This window comes from Limulus polyphemus, unplaced genomic scaffold, assembly GCF_000517525.1.
Source record: "Limulus polyphemus unplaced genomic scaffold, Limulus_polyphemus-2.1.2 Scaffold19, whole genome shotgun sequence".
NCBI classification, from domain to species: Eukaryota; Metazoa; Arthropoda; class Merostomata; order Xiphosura; family Limulidae; genus Limulus; species Limulus polyphemus.
The window spans coordinates 641,094-663,654 of record NW_013665629.1 but is presented as its reverse complement, the minus strand read 5'-3'; the positions used below and the strand labels follow the sequence as shown (position 1 = coordinate 663,654).

General features: G+C 31.9%; 1 protein-coding gene across 1 annotated transcript in view; it reads left to right on the top strand.

Moving 5' to 3' along the window:
- The window catches only part of LOC106457828 (nephrin-like), a 120,308-nt gene extending 104,531 nt beyond the window's left edge, over positions 1–15,777 (top strand). Inside the window, exons 13-22 of the mRNA XM_022384092.1 lie at positions 952–1,195; positions 5,285–5,596; positions 6,703–6,981; positions 7,662–7,973; positions 8,998–9,285; positions 11,008–11,187; positions 12,457–12,617; positions 13,403–13,469; positions 14,234–14,310; positions 15,012–15,777. Of these exons, the coding sequence (XP_022239800.1) occupies positions 952–1,195; positions 5,285–5,596; positions 6,703–6,981; positions 7,662–7,973; positions 8,998–9,285; positions 11,008–11,187; positions 12,457–12,617; positions 13,403–13,469; positions 14,234–14,310; positions 15,012–15,248 (2,157 nt within the window). The 3' untranslated portion in view covers positions 15,249–15,777. The remainder of the gene's footprint in view (positions 1–951; positions 1,196–5,284; positions 5,597–6,702; positions 6,982–7,661; positions 7,974–8,997; positions 9,286–11,007; positions 11,188–12,456; positions 12,618–13,402; positions 13,470–14,233; positions 14,311–15,011) is intronic.
- The last annotated feature ends 6,784 nt before the right edge of the window (positions 15,778–22,561 follow it).

Below are 22,561 nucleotides of genomic sequence, written 5' to 3'. Positions count from 1 at the left end.
ACCTGTATTAAAGTTTTTTTCATTACCCATTTAAGCCGTCTCCAGCCATTATTAGTCTCAAAGTGGGTTCCTCGTCATCGAATTTAAAGACAAAGTATATGTAAAAATAACAAAAATACACAATAATTAGTCTGTAATATACATGTATTATTTAAATGGTTATAAATCTATCCTTTATGAATATATTTAGTACATTTTAGTCTGTCATTAAATCTATTTAAAATGTTTCCAATCAAATTATGATTAAATATATTATTTCAATTTGCGAGACCTGTCATGGCTTGTAGTGGATGGCATGCTTGATTTGCGAACCCAAAACTTCTTGGTTCGTGTCTCATTGTGCTAAAAACACGCTCCACAATTTTTAGACACTGAGAGTGTTCTAGGCGGGACGATCAAATCGTACTATTATGTTAGACAAGAGTTGACGGTGGATCCTATGGATTAGCTTTCTTCCCTCTGCCCTATCAGTTTCAAATGAGGAACGGCTAATGGCAAATATCCCCTGAATTGTTTTGCACGAAATCATAAAAAAAAATATTAATTTTGCGTTGTATATTTCAATCTATAATTATTAAAAAAAAGGGGGCAAGGAGAAAATCAACAACAAATTCAAACCTGGTTTTTCTTATAAGTAAGAGAAACTGTGAAAAGTTTATATTCTGTTTGTTCGTTTGAATTTAATCACGCGACTACATGATGGGCTATCTGTGCTTTTCCCACCACTAGTATCAAAACCTGGTTTCTAGCGTTGTAAGTCCGCAGACATCCCACTGTGCCACTGGGAGGCGTTTATGTTCTGTAAAGTGACAACTGAATATTCTTCTGCAGTAAAAAGTACATTACTTCGTTCATGAAGTTCATAAACAACTGTTCCATGTTACGCGACACTTAATTTCAGAAAATTGTTTCATAATATGGAATTTTAGTGTGTTTTTTCTTGTTAATCAGGTGGTCTTGACTTGCGAATCTACAAGCAGCAACCCTGAAGCTAGTGTGAAATGGTGGAAAAATGGCAATCCGATCACTGGTAGTCATGACGGAGTAATTGATGGCCAGTATGGAGGAAAGATTACGAAGAGTCGATTAAGATTTAATGTTACATCTTCTGACGACAACGCGGAGTTCAAGTGCCAGGCGACTAATTTGGACCTCCACCGAAGTGTTCATGATACGTTGACATTACGGGTGCTTTGTAAGTTCACACTGTATAGCAGCATGATGTAGAACTCTTAGCAGTAAATGATTTCAGTTAGGAAGAATAACAGATTTTTTTGCATTATGGTGTAGGTCGCCATCTAAGTATGAAAGGTATATTTGATTGTTTGTTTTAGACCAAAGCCACATTGCGTTATCTGTTGTATCCACCGCGGGGAAACAAACCCCGGATTTTAGCGTCATAATTCCTGGAACTTAATGCTGTCCCGCAGGAGGATATGAAAACCTTTCAATTAGTTATAGTTTTGTGGCGATATTTTATCACCTTGGCCAAATTCTTAAATTCAGGTGCTCAGTAAATGCCATTCATAATGTGAATTGTTACCACATTTGGCCAATTTTGCTGGTAACATGCATCAAAAACCCTTATCTGAAACAATACCATGTAAAATATATTATCTCTGTGGCATTTACTTCTTCAATAGTGAATATTTATTTTTTAATGCCGAAGCACAATTGTAAACATCCCTTCACAATATAAGAAAAAAAGATATTATCAACTATAATACAACTGTTTTCCCTACTTTTAAAATCAACCGTTGTAGAATTTTAAACCTCCGAACCACATAATAAGAAAAAGGTAGAATGCATTAATACATTAAGTTCGTAAATTCTCGGCCATTAGAACAGGATGTTGTTGGGATTATTTGACTGAACCACTTGAAGAAGGATTGATCGATGCAAGTGGCAAGAGTTGATTCGATAACAACACGCCTCTGAAGCAGAAGGTGGTAATATATATGCAATTTATCTTGGAAGGATGTCGTTAGTTTGATAGAATTACATCTTACTTCGAGGAAATGTTGGAATATCTAAGAGAGAAATCCAATTTATTGAAAAGGGTAATATAAAACAAACATTTCTTTCAAACATCTCATTTGAGTTCGGTTCAGATGCTTTATTATTTAAATAATAATAATTCATTGAAATTCATTCTTGTATATTTTTCGTGGGGCGATGTTAGGAATATAATTTCGACAGGAAAAAATACGGGAACCGTTTTATTTTATAATGGACTAAAATGTATTTCTTGTACAGAAACATATATATTTTCAAACACATAAGCAGAGCTCAAAACAAATTATTTTCACCACAGTGCATATTATACCTACTTGTAGAAATTTCGAATCAAGATGCCGTAAACTTACCAGAAAACAAACAAACAAACTATATATTCTGTGTTCGATCATTTCAGGTTACTCCGTTCTCCGTAAATTAATTACATTTACGCAAAATTAATATACTTATGTAAGGTAAACAAAACAATGTTTTTGTTATATTTTGTTCTTTGATGTAATTTAAAGAAGTTGAAGCATAGTGAAAATATACGTCAAAAACGAATTATTTTGGCCTTCAACATTCGGATTATCCAAAAAAACAACAAAAATTAATATGCTGTAGGTGTGGTTTTTATTAAACAAATACTTTTTTTTCACACTTAATTAGGGTATAGTAGTTTAAATAAAGATTAGTATAATTTCATCCATCTCAGTTGTAAAGCCCAAAAGGTCCTTATATTGATTGCAGTCGAAATGTTTTTCCGTTGTTGTTGTTTTTTTTTCAATTAAACATAAAAACATTTCATCTCTGAATCTATGGAAATAGATATTTAGTTGCTGTCTGCAAGATAATTATATATATGGGCAGATGAGAATTTTTAAAAATCATAAAACTCTCATCGCATCTTAACTCTTTAAAATAGTTTCTTACTTCGGAGATCATTTTTTCATTCGAGAAGAAAACTGTTAATATATTTTCCTTTTGCTGTTGATCACTCGCTAAAAGCTTCCTCACAAGTTCTAATTGAAATATTCAATATAGTGTGTGGTTTATAGATTTTTACACACCTAAATGAATAGTAAATTAATTAAATGTAAACATGATGTAAAACGCCATTGTTCAGTAAGATTATTTTCATACTTTGTTTGTATGAAGAGCTTTAATAAGCAATGCAGTTATCAATAGTTTCTTCAAACTTTTAGCGAAACACACACAAAAAAAAATCACATACTTCAGTCCGCTCAACTCAAAGTTTAATTACATGATCTTTTTCCAATCTAATTATGAAATAATTGAAATTCTATTTTAGGTTGTTAATTGGTGTCTCAAGACCTAAGAAACCATTTTTATATATAAATACCTATTTATTAAGAGGATCTTATAAAAATAAAAATTAAATAGACGGACACTAGTTGTGATAAAGTATTACTAATTCCTTTCATAATTTCTATTTTTGTTGTCACTGGTCAGTAATCAACAATTATTATCATTTAATGTTTTTTACTAACATGTTCGGCTTTAAGGCCTGATGCTAAAATACACAAAATAACTACATTAAAAAATATATATATATATATCTAGCTATCTCTTTGTCCGCCCACCAATCCATTTATCCAGCGATTAATGTGCAACACAGCATCTGTAACACTACATCAATTCATTTGCAGTACTCTCAACACCAAAATATCAATATGTCAAGTAAATATATCTCTTTTTAAAGCACAATAACAACGAAAATTCTGATAAACACTAACGTCATTCCTGGACAAAAAAAATACGAACATTGTCAAACTAGATCCAGTTAATTAACATGTTTCCAAGTTCTTCTCACCGTAAAAAGTAAGTTTTCTTGAATTCCCAAAAAATTAATCAACTAAGCAATTAAGTCCCAGTTTTTAAGTTCTTCTTACCGTAAAAAGTAAGTTTTTTAAAATCCCCAAAAATTAATCAACTAAGCGATTAAGTCCCAGTTTTTAAGTTCTTCTTACCGTAAAAAGTATGTTTTTTTTTAAATCCCAAAAAGATTAATCAACTAAGCAATTAAGTTCCAGTTTTTAAGTTCTTCTTACCGTAAATAGTAAGTTTTTTAAAATCCCCAAAAAATTAATCAACTAAGCGATTAAGTCCCAGTTTTTAAGTTCTTCTTACCGTAAAAAGTATGTTTTTTTTTTAAATCCCAAAGAGATTAATCAACTAAGCGATTAAGTCCCAGTTTTTAACTACAAATCAGAGTTACGGCTCTTTGAAAAATTATTAACATATTCAGCAGATGTATTAAAGACATATATGGAAATAAATTTAAATTATAGTACAAACTACAACTTGGGAAGGAAAAACGTATCTTTAATGAGAGAGATACCTGCATTAAGAGGACCCACACAGCAATGGATATAATCCTTCTGTTAGTCCTTTATTGGCAAACCTCACATGTGAAATTAGCCCAGTAAATAATGTAGCTAATTTAATCTACCGCTCTAACAAGTGGAAAAGCGCAGTGGGTCAACGGTGAGCTCGCGGAGCTGCAACGCTAAAATCCCGGGATTCGAATCCCTGCGGTGGACAGAGTGCAGATAGCCAGCCTATTTTAGAGGTTTGCACGAAGAAAATAATAAGTAACTAGTATATGAGGATTTTATGTGAAAATAGATTATGCAAATAAAGTAATCGATAAGAAGAAAATGTAATTATTGTAACATATTTTGGTTGTTTTTATAAAGCTTATTTACATTGTTTTGTTTTAATTTTAGTAACATTATTCTAATATTTATTATTATCATTATTACATATTTTAAAATCACTGGATTGAAACTATCATAGTTGTTTTCAATTCAAAGTTTTATCATACAAAGACAAATTTTAGTTTGTAGCATATTCCGTAGGATTTAAGTAAACATGAAATTGCAGTACTTGTGTGCACAAAATAAAGAAAATTACTCTTAAGTGAACAAAGTCTATAGATTTGATAAAAAAAGTATGGATATTCGGTCAGAACTATTACTTGTGTTTATATAAATCTAAACATGTGCGTTTGAGCATCAGATATCTTAGGATTTTCAGTTTCTAATTCAGAAGGTTATATATATAATTCATGTATAATCCAGAACATTTCACTATCAATATACACAAGTATCCAAAAGTATTGTCTATTTGAAAAGATGTTCACTAATTAGTTCACAAAGTTTATTGTTATCTTCTATAGAATAGAGAAATGCTTTAAATGGCTTCTATTTAGCTACTTGCTTTTGAAACGTTTGTTTAATTTTAATGCATAGAATTTACATTTCAGATAAACCAGAATTTTTGGTTCCGGAAATGGAAAGGTTTGACGCTGTAGAAGGAGAATCTGAAGCATTTAACGTCACAGCAAAGGGAAATCCACCAGTTATTGACTACACTTGGATCAGAGACGGTGAACCTGTTCTAGACGTTTCTGACAGTTACGTCTGGAAAACAAAGCAATTTACTAGCCACAGAGTAGTTTCAAGAGGGCCCGTCTTGGAAATTGCTGAGATGTCCAGAAACTTTGGTGGTCAGTATGTCTGTGAAGCTTCCAATTCTCAAGGTACCACCAGGAAGGTGATTCTTATCAATGTGTTATGTAAGTACCTTCAAATGATCAGAACAGTGCTTTGTTCATTATACAAAACTTGAAACAATGAGCTAATAATCAATTAGTTAGATATCTGACTAGATTGAAAAGTCATGTGTTAAATATAAAAAGTAGAAATTTTAAATGAAAGCCAGTGATGGAGTTAAACGCTGATATAACATATTTTATTCTTCAAATTAAAGTAACTTCATTACCATACCCTAAGTAATATACATTCACATACAGTTTTAAATGCATTTCTAATTGATTTAGAAGACTTAACTCATAGAGCACATTCACACACACACACGTAAATAAATATTTGTGAGTGCATATGCAACTTGGTTAGGTATTGTTACACTTATTATCTTATTTTTCATCTGTTTGAACCATGAGGTATAGAACATGTTCACACACTACATAAAAAGAATTATTGTTTTATTGTATTGAGATTAAAGGAATTAAAATAGGTTGACTTTCTGTATCAAACTCGTATATGATCATATCAAATGATTAAATATCGTATATAATAATGTGACAATAAATATCTAATTACATATATGCAAGATACTATATGCGTAAGGGTTGTGTATCTACTTACATATACTTTCATTAAATCAGACAAGTTTACTTGTGAAATAGCTACTCCGTTCATGGTCTTTTTCGGAATAATGTGCTGGCCCTTTAACTATTTATTTCAATAAAGAATAAAAATTACTTCCTTTGGACTATCGTTTGTTCAATTAAACGTAACAAGAGATCTTACATTGTTTTGCAAGTGTGTGCAGTAAATCAAAATGCGCTAGATATTATTAAGTTTACACTTTAAAGATTAATTTTGCTTAAATTTTTATCGTAATTACCTCAATCATTATGGTAATAACAGGTTGGAAAAATATATGCTAATAACACAAAATTGCAAGACATCGTGAATAAAACAAAAGCAAGAATAACATCTTCTATATAGTATTTACATTTTCATTCTAATTTTTATATAGATTTTATGAACATCTCATGCTTTTAATAATTAAAAATACATTATGATAAACTCAAGCCACACACACACATATTCCTTAATTAATTCTTTAAATAAACAGCACGTTTTTTTTCACCAGATCAAGCATCTATCACAAAAATAAGTCCGTCAACATACGCAAAACAAGGAGACGATGCCCAGTTTCTGTGTGAAGTAACAGGGAATCCATTGACGCAAGATATCATCCGTTGGAATCGACCGGGATATGAAATGAGAAATACGCAAATCATATCCGAGAGGGGACGCTCATTTCTTACCGTATTGAATGTGTCTAAAGAAGATGCTGGTAATATCGAATGTGTGGCTTACAATGGAATTGGAGAAGAATCAATAGCACAAGTTCGGCTTGTTGTCAAGTGTGAGTCGTGAGTGCATTTAGGGCCATTGGAAAATAAGTCCGGCAATTTAATAATGTAATCTTTATTCATCCATTATATTTTTCATGATTTGTTGTTTACCTCAACATTTCGTATTTCAAACTAAAACACTGACAATGTGGTAATAAGTATTTGATATATTTTCTGACAGAATGTGCAGATAAAAACGTACTTTGTTTCTACACATTATCAATATAATAGCACTTGAAAGAAGAAGACATTCAGTAATTATGAAATCACAACTTTTGTAATTTGAAATTTATTTTCACTGCTTAGCTATTTACAACGACATTATAAGAATATTTGTTTAATAATCTATTTATTTATCAGAAAAGCTTATGCTAGACAATGTATTTTATACTAGTAACACTCCACATCAAATTTGTGGTTCGTTATACAATAATAACATTACTTATAGTATGAGTTTCAACTGATGCGATCTAGGATTATTAAAGGCGGTAAAATTGAATTATTTGGAAGAAAGATTACTGGAAATTTTATATATAATGAATAAACATTAGTGTAATTTAATATGAAAATCATTTTTATGTCATGTCATTTGCATTCTTGTATAAAAGATGCGGGTAATATTTTTTTGTACGATCATATAACATAAAAAATATTTAAAATAACTATTTTGTTACTTGTTTACTTATTTCAGTTCAACCAGTTATCCAAGAGTCACAGTACAACCTGAACATAGCTGGAGAAGAGGGCAGGACAGTGCGTTTAATATGTCGAGCAGAAGCTGCGCCGAACGTAAGTTTTACTTGGTCTAAAGACGGCGATTCCTTGTCTAGAGAAGAATTTGTCAAAATGAGGTTTTCCCAGCAAGACTTGAGCCTGGGAGAGACGCTATGGGAGAGTACCTTGTTTGTGAATAGCTTGAACGTAAACGACTTTGGAATTTATGAATGTACTGCGAAAAATGAAATGGGGAGGGATGAAATAAGGATCAATTTAAGGAAAAGAGGTTTGTAAGATATATTAAGAAAACACACTAGATGTAAAGAGCTTATTCTTTATAAATATGTATATTTATATTAAGTTCATTGAGTGGGTATGTTTTTATCGAAATGTATTCAACATATTGTTAAAATTGCTTATGTCAGAAGTCAAGGAAACTCAAAAGGTTATGAATATAGTACTGGAAACATATTTAAATCTTATTTCGATGGAATGGCATAATATATGGTAGTAATATTCTTTGTAATACAGTGTCAATTTATATTTCTTTGTGATAACATAAAAAGATATAAAAATAAAAGTAAGAGAAACAGGTAAAGATATTTTGAATTTAATATAATTGATTTGTTGTTTTGTAATTAAGAATAAAGCTACACCATGGGCTATCTGTGCTCTGCCCACCACGGGTATCGAAACCCTGATTCTAGCGTTGTAAGTCTGCAGATATACCGCTGTGCCACTGGGAGGGCTGATCTAAATGGTGTCAACGATTAACCACGCGAGAAAAAGAAATGACTTTCTGCGCCATCTATGAGTCAGATATACGGACTTCTAATTTCTTTTTAAGCTTTAACAATTAAAGCTCAGTACTTTTCAACACCAGAAAATATTAGTTGTACAACACCTAGAAGTTAAAGCCAAAAAAAGAGCTAAATACTTCGCACACCTGGGGCCTAGTATCATGTTTACTGTTATTCGACGTAAATGCGTGCACCTCCTTGGCTGAGCGATAAATCTCAAGGCTAATAATGCTAAAAATTGGGTTTCGATACCAGCTGTGGGCAGAACACGGATAGCTCATTAATAGCTTTGCGCTTAACAACAAACTGAATTGCCTGTTAAGTACCATTAATCATCAGTCGTTAGACTGAAGAACCATAGCAAAGAGTAAATTATATATTTCGTATTTATTTACTTTAACATAAAAGGTTTATATTGCTATTGGTTGTGATAAGTAGCTATTAATTTCTATTCATGATGCAAGCAAATTGCATCTTGTAACTACAAGTTGTACTTAATTTATTTCACAGATAGACCTGATCCACCAAACGATCTCTCCGTTAAAAATGTCACTCACAACTCAGTGTCACTGATTTGGGCACCAGGGTTTGATGGTGGCTATCAGCAGCAGTTCAGGATACGATTCAGAACAGTATCGTCCAGTGAATATGCATATAGTAGCTATCTACCTGGGAATGCTTCAAAGGCCGTCATCAACGTATTGAATCCTGAAACAGAGTACATCTTTGAAATAATGTCTCGAAATATTATAGGAAAAAGCGGCTACAGTGAACAAATAGCACACGCCCGAACTTTAGGTAATCACTGTATAATTATTATTCTTCAGCTGTTGTTTAACAACCTGTATAATTATTATTCTTCAGCTGTTGTTTAACAACCTGTATAGTTATTATTCATCAGCTGTTGTTTTTCAACCTGTATAGTTATTATTCATCAGCTGTTTTTACCAAAATGTATAATTATTATTCATCAGCTGTTTTTACCAAAATCTATGATTATTATTCATCAACTGATGTTTACCATCTTGTATAATTATTATTCATCAGCTGTTGTTAACCATCTTGTATACTTATTATTCACCAGCTGTTGTTTAACAACCTGTATGATTATTATTAATCAGCTCTTTCTACCAACGTTTATAATTATTATTCATCAGCTGTTGTTTACCATCCTATATAATTATTATTCATCAGCTGTTGTTTATCATCTTGTATAATTATTATTCATCAGCTGTTGCTAAACTACAAGATGTTGTTTACCATCTTGTATAATTATTATTCATCAGCTGTTGCTAAACTACAAGATGTTGTTTACCATCTTGTATAATTATTATTCATTAGCTGTTGTTCACCATCTTGTATACTTATTATTCATCAGCTGTTGTTTACCATCTTGTATAATTATTATTCATTAGCTGTTCTTCATCATCTTGTATAATTATTATTCATCAGCTGTTGTTCACCATCTTGTATACTTATTATTCATCAGCTGTTGTTTACAATCTTGTATAATTATTATTCATTATTTAAAATTACGTGAGGTATAAAACTAATTATTTTCTTTATTGCTTAACATAACAAATGATGTTGTTTTTATTTACTTAAAGAGAAAGGAAATAAAAATGAATTGTGCCTTTTAATTGTAGTTAAAAGAAAATTAAATTATCTTATTTATTCTTAGTTCCAATTACTGCAAAGAATCACTTAACGAAAACAATGTGTTTTGTTTATTTTCAACTTCACTCTCAAAATCTGTTTCGGATGTATAGAGAGAGTTAACATAGATTGTCTAAACCAGAAAAGAAGATAGCAATTTCTTTTTAGTTTTTAGTTTTTGTTTTTTTCACAGCTTATCATATGCTAACTGCCAATGTTGTATTATAGCGTATAACTTAGGAGTATGGTATCGATTTAGAAAAAAAATACCTAACATCCGCTCATTCCTAGGATGTGCAACAATTCGTAAATAATCATGGTTGATTGGTTGGAAATGTAAAAAGTATGTGATAAGTATACGAATATTCAATTTGGCTGTACAGTTCTGTTAAATACTAGATTACTGGGTTTAGGTGTAACTCACTTTATCACTTTATTTGAACGACCAAAAAGTTCATTTAACTGTTCCTTTCCAAGAAATAGTTTTTGTTTTATATACTAAGTTGTTATTCAATACATATTTTATTAAACCCACATATACTGTACACTATGTGTGTCACATTGTTTTAACTGGAAAGCACTACTGCACTGAATCAAATGTCATTTTTTAGTCCACAGGCATGATGTACCAACATAAGTTTGATTAATTGACATTCATTGTTGTGCTGTGGCTAATAATATTACTAAATCCACAACACTATTGCACATTGATATATATTTATTTAGCTCCATAGGCAAACACCCACACATGCTGTTGCACTGACAAACATCATGTTAAGTACAGGCACATTTGTACTATTTCACGTGTTTTATTAATTCCACATGCACTTCCGTATTCTAGAATATAGTATTTCATCTTCACAGATGCTGCCCTTATCGATTCCACGGGTGCCGTGATCGACTCATCACTAGGAAACAAAGGCGAAATACCCAGGCTGTTACTAGTTGTCGGTTCTGTTGTTGGCGCTCTTCTCGTATTCATGAATGCGATCCTTGTCATCTGTTTTATCCGTAAGCGGAAGCGTAGACAACAGCAGCAGCAAGGTATGTGTCCCTTCTAAAGATATAATTGTTATAAATTCGTCCTGCGTTCGCTACGTTTTATACAGTGCATAATAAACGCGGCGAGCGCTCCACATGAAATATTTATTTCGTTCTGTTTTAGGAGTAAAAGATCGAAATAGGATGTGTGGATTGAAACACAAGACCTGCATGAAATACAGGTCAGCAGGTTCCTCATAAAGCAGACAATCTATTTGATGAGTTGATGTTTCGATCATCTTCCGAGTAAAATTCATGGGATTGAACCAAAACGTCATCTAATCTTAAGCTCAATCAGACAGGTTACTCACTTCAACGTGAAACTTCTACTCGTGCCAAATAATATTTGTAGTCAAAGGATGCAACGTAGAATATTTGTGTTCCCGGTGGTTCTGCGGTAAGCTTAGGGGTTTATAGTGGTAAAAATCGGGGTTCGATCTCTGGCGTGGGCACAGCACTAATATCCCATTGTAAAACTTTGGATTTAATAACAAAAACATATATTGAACATCTGTAACTTTAAAGATTGTTTGTTTGTAATTAAGCACAAAGCTACACAATGGGCTAGCTGTGATCTGCCCACCACGGGTATTGAAACCCGGATCCTAGCGTTGTAAGTCTGCAGACATACTGCTGTGCCACCGGGGGGGGGCAACTTTAAAGAAGCGATACATTATTTTCACTCAATAGTTTTGTCATCCCCCTGTAAAATCATGCTTCGAGTCTTTTATTGCTCGTAATTTTCGTAAGAGAATGTTTAAGAACATTTATATCATTTCAAAATATTTTAGTTTAGTTATTAATGGCATTTTTTGATTTATTTGAACAGCTTTCATGCATCAATTTTGCTTTGTTGTTGATTATGGAATTCTATAAAAAAGTATCATGGTTCAGTGTTGACTAAATGCATTATAAGCTTTGTAAAAGATATCGAGTAAATTAAGTGATGTTGAACATTAATTTTCATAAATAATATTTCGGATCTACACATGTATTACGTTAAAACGTAAGCTACGTCGTCTTCAAATTTACTATAATGGCTTACCAGTTTTTAAAATGGTTCCAATATGTGTATTAAGTATAAATATTTCTGAAAGACATTTGAGATATATTTGAGGCGAAATAAACATACATAATTAAATAGAACTACACTTTTAACAACACTTTGATCTTGTATTTCTTGTATTAAATTGGTTGGAATTTTCATCAGTTTTTGTGACTGCTCATGTGTTGAAGACTAATCTGTAATAAAAGAACATTCCATCATTTCAGAAAACTCTATTAAGGAAAGAAGGTCTGAAAATTCTGATAATAAAATGTACACACCGAGTACATATAAAGACAAAATCAATGGAGAGGCTTTGTGTCCTGTTGATGATAAAAGAAAAAGTTGTCACGATATAATGATGAAGGAACTTGCAGCTAGAAAGAAGGTGATTTAATTATTGCTCATCTGCCTCATATAGTTAAATAAATATAATGAGACTGTAGTGTCTAAAATAAACTAAACATTTATTTCTGTCATTATTTCATAATTTTAAAAATGTTGTCTTGCGAATGTCGAAATCATATATTAACCGACATTACGAGCATTTAGTAGTAAATCTACATATGGGTCAAGCTATTTAAACATTTAATGCTATTAAAAATGTTTATAGATTTGCTAAAATCTAAAAACTAGTCAATTGTGCTATAGAATTTTCTTAAATCATAGCATCCTGTCTTTCGATACTATACCGTCTACTCTTTCATCACTATATTGAAAATGTTTTCATATTTTCCAACAATTAGCACTCAGGCAATTTGAATTTAAGATATATAGGTTATAGGTTTTCTTATCTATTTGTAAAGTGAACACGGGTTTTATTTCTCAGAAAAAGAAGCTTAACGGTTCTTTTAACGTTAACAAATATTAATATTATTTATTAATAATAAAATCAAACACATGGCCAACAGCCCATTGCGAAATAAACATCTGAGGCAACAAAACATTATTCATCCGCAAGGTAATAGTCTTCCTATGTTAGTCTTGTAAGAAATTAAATGATATATAACGTAACGGCTTTCACTCTTATGAACGTATTGTGTTATATGTGCTTTTAGTTAACATCCTGGTACTTCGTCAATGTATAAGAACGTGGATAATGATAAAACTGTTATTCATTCAGTTATTTGTGATGAATAATTACAGCTTAGAGAAATACCTTTAATTTTATAGATAAACGACAATGGGGATATGAAACCTCAGCACAAGATGAGGGAACCAAAATGTCACTTAACACAAGGTTCGTGATAGAAAATAACCAATGTTGTGAATGTTCAGATATTCATCACCAATAATAAACTACGTTTAAAACTGTGATTACCTTATAATCTTTCCGCTATTGTGGCTGAAGTGTGGTCAAGATTATGATGTGCAAAAAACAAGCCCATTATTTGATTATTGGCACACCGTTATTCAGAAATCAAGCTAAAAATATGTATACATCATATATTTTCGTCATTACACTTATCAGATTATGTTAAAACAGCATACAGTTATTAATCAATATCTCAAGTATAAACCTATGCCCATGCCATTATCTCGATTAAGATTAGGGTCAATGAATTCAGAAAACACTATTCTATTTTGTTTTGGGATAAAAAACAATGTGTTAGCAACTTAAAAACGTGACTATTTTTTACACTGAACTGTTTTATAAATATATTTTATTCATAGGTCAACAACTAAACATATACCTGTTTCTGACCCACATACTAGATGAGATCAGAATGAATAAGTTTGACACATGAATTATTTAAAGTAATGAATGAAAATAATGAATATACAAAACTAGTATCGGGTGCTTATCAGCTCCTCAAAACAGTTTCTTCTATTAAAGTAGTGTGGCCAGCTGTTTTACAGCTTTTTCAATAACTTGTTGTGTAAAGGGTGTGGATTTATTTTGTCAGTTACCAAATTGTGTATTATAAATTATTTACTATTAAAATAAACAATTTGTGTTTTCAGTGTGTATGGGACCTTTTACTAATACTTATTTATTCGTAGATTACACTATAAGGACAACAACTGGTAGTGGAGATGATTGCCCAGACATTCTTAAAACTCGGAGGACTCATAAAATTGTATGTAATGTGGCGTTTCTTTTAATGTTTTTACATAAAATGAATAATGTACTGGAAAGCCCTAATCGTGTTAGTGTTATGAGCTTCAACTTGGCAAATGCTACTGAAATAAAATAGCTTTTTACCTTTAAAATGAACTCACAATGATGGAAACCTCAAATAATATGTTTAATTCTAAAATTCGTCTAAGTATTAAGGTGTAGTTATTTAAAAATATCATTTTCAGATACCTATTACTAAAAAGTATACATATCGGTATCACTCTTCATGTCCTTGTTATACGTTTAAAAATGTATTTTACTCTATTATTGATTACCTGAATGAAATTCCGTATAGCTAAGGCATGTGTACGTTCCATCATATTGGATTTTTAGTTTTGGCTGAGATTACTACGTTCTTTAATATACTTAGCGAATGCAGTTTCCAATGCTAGGTGATTACAAATGTCACTTACGTTTACATTTTAACTTAATAATTATGGTACAAGGTTTATTTTTAGTACAAAATAAAACATATAAAACATAATTTTTTAAAGTCAGTTCCACCTCAATAGCTATATTCAAATATATATCTAATTATCATGATGTGTAGGGTATCTGTCTACAATGTTTTGTTCCTTTGTTTTTCAGCAAGTATAATATACGTTTTATTTTAGAGTCCTTTTTTTTTGATGTTTTTTGTGTATGTGTAAATGCTTTAAGGAATGGCCAAGAAGTTCTGTCGATGATTCATTCGCCGCCGATGAGGAACTTGTTGTAATTTCCCCGGATTCTCGCTATTCACCCTTTCCTGTGACCCCGGTTGACGTAGGAAAACATCATGTTCGGATCACAGAAACACCCCCGATTGTTGATTACCGAACACGACATTTCCACGCACAATCTCCACAGTTATCATCACGAAGTTTTGTTGGCTCAGTGGGGACTCATGTGGTGTGACTTCTGGAATCGAGAAACACCTCTGAAATCTTGTTCTTCCGCTTTGTGTCTCTCCTGTTGCGGAAAGTATACCGAAGTGGTAGAGATGAGCAATTGACTGCTAGATGCTGAAGAACATTGAAAAGTTTATCGAATATTTGCTTAACTTACAAATTTTACTGCTGTTGGATAATAGTAAATTACTGGAATTTCAATAGAATCACGTGAAGTACTAAAAATTTTTGACACGTATTTTTTCATAATAATATTTTAACACTATAAATGTATATACATTGTGCTTACTTTAAACGCTCCAAACGCTTGCTACAGTTTTCATAAATATCACTAATTTTGAAATTTTCAATTGGTTTTAGATTTCCTCTGAAGTTTCTTTATATTGTAGTCTCTGCTGCCTATGTTGAAAATATACGGACACTTATTTCGCGAATGACAACAACCCAAACTAAATCATAGTCGTGTAGAAGTACGATAAAAGAAAGGCGTATGCTGGTATACTTTTCTCTGAATATTCTGTTTACGTACAAATGTCCTTTGGATGTAAAACTGTTAATTTTGCATAATTAAAAATACAATTTTGTATTGAAATCAGTGTCGATAAAATGTATTGTTATTTAATTCACTGGTTATTGCTTTCCTAGCATATAACTATGTATAGTGTTCATGTTTTTACGTTTGATAAAAATTACCTGTCCGTGCCTTTGTTTTCCTTGAAGCTTAAGATAAAATGCTAAATCATTATGATTGTCTAAAGCATCCAATTATTTGTATTACGAGGATGAAATTAAAAAATGTATTGTACATATTAGTTAAATAAATAGGTGTTTTGCGTTTGCTGGTTTCTACGCCTTTTTTTTTTTGTATAATCGTTTATAAAAAGAAAAATAGATTAAATCAAATATAACTTTATCCTGCCATATCAGCTGTTTTCAGGGTTCACTTGTAAATAGTTGATGTTAATTATTATTAGTTATAAATTTCGCGAAACGTAAAATCTTAAAATTACGTCAAAATATTTTATAAAAATTCCGTGAGAGAGACGGCTATTAAATCATTAATAACGGCAGGATCATACCAGTACTTCTTTACTGAGAGAATAATATGGCTTGACTGTCACCCCTATCGGAATGCATTTTTCTAGCATAGAGCTTTGAACCACGACCCTGACTGAGCATGTTAATCACTGAGTCACACTGGCCCTTGATGAATGATGGATATGTTTTGCATTTAACATCTTTTTTTTTTCATCTATTTTCAAGCTTATGTTGTTTTTTTATTTTCAATTTTCTTTGTTTATAATTTACGAATTTCTTTGATGGTTTAAACTGAAGTGAATGGAAAATAATATTACAGCCAATAATAACTTAACGCTGATAGAAATTGGCGCATATTCTATACATTTCTAAATATATTTATTACTTTCCGTTCTAGTATAACGTTAAAAGTTCCACTTACGGTATCAAGATAACGTAAGCCAAACTACGCTTATTAAATCTTTCATGCCCCCCCCCCCCCAGTGGCACAGCGGAATGTCTGCGGACTTACAACGCTATAAACCGGGTTTCGATACCCGTGGTGGCCAGAGCACAGATAGCCCATTGTGTAGCTTTATGCATAATTACAAACAAACAATAACTCTTTCATTAAAAAAGTAATCTTGGAGTAATATGTAGAAAAAATAACTCTGGTTTAACTTTCTCTTAGTAACAAAACAAAATAATACATCTTATATATTCAAAAAAAATGCTTAACACTAAAAATTACATCTGGATTGAAAGCGTTTTGATGATAATTTCTCTTGCCTATTGAACAAGCTTTAAGAAACATCACAACACAAAAAAAAACGTTTGTTTGTTCAGCTATAAATGCATCTTTATAATGTCTGTAAAATATATTATATTCAATTTGCATATTGTTATTGTTTTTTTAAAAATTGTTTGTTTGTTTCAGACAAAGCGCAGAGCTATTTGCGTTAGCCGTCTCTAATCTGCAATTGATGAATTATAAGAAAAGCAGCTAGTCAACAACACTCACAGCTACTTTTTTGACCACTGTAGTAAAAAAAAAGTAGGATTTTCTCTCACATTTATAATCCAACCACAGACCTCAAATGATGAGCATGAGTTTGCAACAACGAAACACGAACTCTAGACTCTCGTATGAACAATCCAGTACGCTAATCACTAGGCTACACATAGTGACGTTCATATCAATACATATAAATCATCATGTTTATTATACAGTTTACTGTTGTGCCAAATTAGCAGACATTGACTTTACACTTTTTTATGTCCAAACCAGTCTATTCTCATACATAGCAAGTTTTGTTCGAAGATTTACGGAAAGTTTTGATATCCTAGTCCTTCTTCTCCTTCACAAATTTCGTGTCGTGGTGTTATTTTTTTACTTTTTACAATTCTTTACTTTAGTATGTTTATACTATGTTTGAGGTTACTACTGAGGCCAGAATATTGGTGGCTGATATACGTTATATGTAAACTATAGAATACACTGCTTAAGCAAGCGAGGATGGAAGAAACTTGATCGTTTACTCCGAGAAAATATACAACAGCACTTTTTTATTATATACACAGTAGTGTTGTATTTACAATTATTTTTCAGAAAAGTCAAACTTACTTTTCCACAGATTTCGAATGAAAAAATATTTTTACTAGAAGTCAATTGTAAGGTTAAAGGATATACAATATTTTAAACTTAATAGTACTTGCCACTTGTTAAACTTCCGAAAAAAGGCTTAAAAATCATTACTATTATTCAACCGAACAAAAAATATGTCATATACACAACGAAACCAGAGTATTTTCTTTGTATTCAGATTCTCTAAAGACAGTAGCTCACTTTCAAAATACACCAAAAAAAGGTATTACATAGAATTCAGGATACCAGATTGTTCATAGCCATTCCATATTTTTCTCTGTAATATTGTCCCATGTATTTGAATACATTATCTTTCACACATTTTTCCACTAGGGAGATTAAAGTATGGGCAAGCACATAAAGCAGTTCACGTAATTTTTGTTTTAAGAAGTCTATGCTTGTATCATTTGTTTACATTTATAGTCATAGATTCAACGTAACTTTGACCATCTTCTCCTCATTTATGGTAAAGTGTTTTATTTTATTGGCAAAATCTATATTATTTTGAATATGTGGCAAATAGAACATTTCTAGAATAGGCGATAGGTATTGGGGTAGCCATTTTGAAAGTCGAAAGCTTGATTTAGATCTAAGATAAAATAGCCATCTTTGTGCGTTTTAACCAACCCATACATATACGGCAACGAAAAATTGATATGTTTAATTAATTTTAAGCGATCAGGATAATCAGCTAGAACATTTCCTATAGAAATATGTTAAATCCGATACTTTCTTGGAAAGTGGATTTGATTATAAATTCTTGTAAGTATTTTCCTACTTCAGCACATCTTTCAGTTTTGTTTCTTAGGTATATATATATCCTGGATGACAGTTTAGTTACTGCAACATCCCTATTATTTTCAAATTTTCTTAACGTATGAAACAATGTAACATCTTTATGCCTTTACTTATATTGTTAAAAGTGTGATGGTTAAACATCCAGTTAAATTTTTCAAACTACTGATAGAAAACGAGAGACCATAAACTAATGTTACTCATATTTTTGTAGGACTAGCAAACGACAGGTTTATCTGGTTGGGAAGTTTTACAACATATACTTCTTTTAAACAAGCCTACCAAATGTATTTTGGTTTGGTTGTTTATCTGTTGAATTTCACGTAATAGACTAGGGTGAAGGCAGCTAGTCAACACACCGCCCACCGCAACTCTTGGCCTACTCTTAACCAACGAATAATAGAATTAACGTCCCTATGCCTGAAAAGGGGAACATATTCGGTGATGGTGGTTAACAAATAATAGGATTAACGTCTCTATGCCTGAAAAGGGGGGAACATATTCGATGAAGGTGGTTATTACTCTTAACCAACGAATAATAGGATTAACGTCCCTACGCCTGAAAAGGGGAACATATTCGTTGATGGTGGTTAACGAATAATAAGATTAACATCTCTACGCTTGAAAAGGAGAACATATTCAGTGATGGTGGTTATTTTGAGCCTTACTTCTTCGTACTTGCGATAAAAGTATTTGCTATTTGTGATAACTGCTTTCTTTGGGCTGTAGAAGTATAATCTTGACGTTTGCGTGTAGCTTTTGGGCAATTGTTTGTTGGGTTTTTTTTGTAATTATGCACAAAGCTACACAGTGGGCTATCTGTGCGCTGCCCACCACGAGTATCGAAACCCGGATTCTAGCGTTGTAAGTCCGCAGACATACCGCTGGGCTACTGAGGGCTGGGCAATTGTAAGAGGCGTCATTAGTTCCTGGTTATTTTCAATATTTTCAAAATTAATTTTTCCACGTCATCAAAGGTAGTTTTAATTCTCTGTATATATTTTCGGTATAGTGAGATATTAAGAGCGAATTTACATATGTGTGATGATGTTTTATCTTTAAGTTTTCATATTCTTTGTTCATATATCCACGTAAACGTTCAACATGTAATGTCCTAATTTGATCAAAAGTTAAGGGTCTGTTAATTAAAGTGTTCTCACTCTTTTTTCTTGAAAATATCTAACCTTTTTTTTTTAAGGATTAGTCTCCTATTTTTCTGTTATAACTTTATAACATGTTATTTCCTAGCATATTTCATATTGCTGCTTTGCATTAATTCAATCTGTTCATTTTACTGTCGACAGAACTTGTGTATTTCATCTCTCAATTTTCATGTGAAAATTCCAAATTCCAACCAAGTGGGCATGGTTGTGGGCAACGTATACCACCAGTACAACTTTTGTATTAATTTCACTCAGTTATCGATGTTGAAAGCATTAATACGAGTAATTACTTTCTTGGTGATGCTCTGTATTTATCTCATATTTGCTAAAATCGTTTGAAATCATTTTAGGGATAGTGTCATTCTCCACTACCTTGCACTCAGTGGTTGTCAAACACTCGCTGGACAAACCTTTCTTTCTTCCTATGGCCTCATACGGCCTGGCATTGACTCGCAATCTAAGGGTCGCAGGATCGAATCACATCCCCGAAGTTTCCGCCCCTTTCAGCCTTGGGGACGTTACAATATGACTGTCCATCCCACTATTTGTAGGTAAAGAGTAATCCAAGGGTTGACGATGAGTGGTGTTGACTATTTGCCTTTCCTCTAGACTATCATTTCAAAATTATCCCTAATGTAGCTCTGAGCAAAATTCAAAAACAAACAAACAACTAAATCAACCCATCTTTGTTGGCTTGTGAAACAGCTAGTCACGAATCAATGTTTATCGATTTTTGTTTTGTAATTCAAAATAAGTCGAATTTGTGTGACGTTGTTTTTCCTTCCTCAGTATTCATTAATACAAATATTTTCCCTCAATTTTTATTGCGTCTTAATTATTGAAACTTTAAATTATCACTTGTTACTTTTATGGTCTATAAATGCTAAACTTAATTTTAGCATCGTTTATAATTTCTAAACATTATTTAAAACAATTTATTTGTCTCAGAATTTTGCTCAAAACTACAGAAGTGCTATCTACGTAAAACTGTCTCCAATTTTGAAATGATACACTAAATGGAAAGCTGAAAATCAAGGGAACCAGCCGCCAATTCTTATCTGACTGAATAGTGCGATTTCACAGTCACACTTATAGTGCGTGCATATACAGCCTAAAATTACAAGCAAAATTTTGAGGAACGAGACGCGAACCATAAACCCTTTGATTCACATTCACAGCACCTAACCACTAAACGACGCCCAGCTCACTTAAAACAACCAGTATATTTTGCAAATTGTACTAAAACAACTTAAAATATGAAATTAACGTTTGGAGACGGCTTGACTGGGTAATGAAGAAAACTTTATTATTTATGTACGACGTTTCGACAAGATTATGTAATTCTCAGGAATAGGTCAAACTTATAACATGAATTCCTCAATTCTTGAACAGTGAAGATATCTTTCTATCATGGAATACATTCTAACATTATAACCCACGACTCAATGATATTTGTTTATTATCTTTCTTATGCAAAGTGCTTTTAATTTCATGTCTCATTCGATTTGAATTTAAATTAGAACATATAACTCTGAATTATAGATTCTCTGGTACCTCAGTGTTTTTAAATCTTGTCCATTATACATTTATGGCCTCTGGCGTTGTAAGCAAGTAACAACCAATCGATAGCTTTGAAATTTTTCTTCTTCCTATTTCATTGGTTCTTTTTCCTTTTAGAAATCTTTAATGCCATCTCATCTTATAGCAGTCCGTATCGATGCTTTAGTTTATTTTTTTGAAATTGAAATTACTATTTATGTTACAGGGTTAGGTTGCTCATTTATTGATTCTGGAACGCGTCTTGAATTAAATGAAATACCGTAGCATTTTATTTCAATTCAGCCGATTGAATAAGATTCAGATGTGAGCTTAATAACTGAATTTCTCTAAAAACTTCGTGACCAGAATTTCCTGTTTGATTTTAGTTATCTCACATTCAGGTCATTCATTCCAATACTCTATGAACTTTCAACAATTATTCAACACAAAGTGAAACTGTGAATTTATGTTCAGACAATGAACAAATAACAGAAGGTTCTATTAACTTATCATTCTCTCACGCAATTATTCATTGCAACAATATGTTCATTATATATTTTCCCTTTCCTTACTGTTTTTTTTTTTTACTTAGAACAAGCTAGTTTTGTTCTTTAAACCATTACAATTAGATTATTTATTAAAGTCATCTATGTTAGTAAGTAATTGCATAGATCGGGTGTGACATAATGTTAGCGTTTCAGGCTGAGGATCCTAAGTTATAAAGCTCAAGCGGCGATATGCTCCACTCATCAACTGTGGCCAAATTAGTATCATTATTGTATTACATTACGGATTACAATTTCGAATGGTCTGAAACCGAACTAAATGATAATTTATATTTAGTAGTTAAATATTTGCCGATATATGTCCAATTTATGATATTTGCCAACAAGATTGATACACACCGTTTTCTTTGTTTTATACAAATATGTTTTAATATACAAACAACAATACATTTTACAATAACGGTTATTACAAATAGTTATTACGAATAATGATTTATATACAAAACTTTTACAAACTTACAAGCAATATACGTCTTCTTTCTAGTCTGGAACTTTCTTGATATCTCATCGATGAGCGAGTTAATTAGGAGTTGATGTAGGTACAATTCGCTTAACGAGGAGCTAGCTAGCTTTGTCCTTCGTTATTCACCAGCCA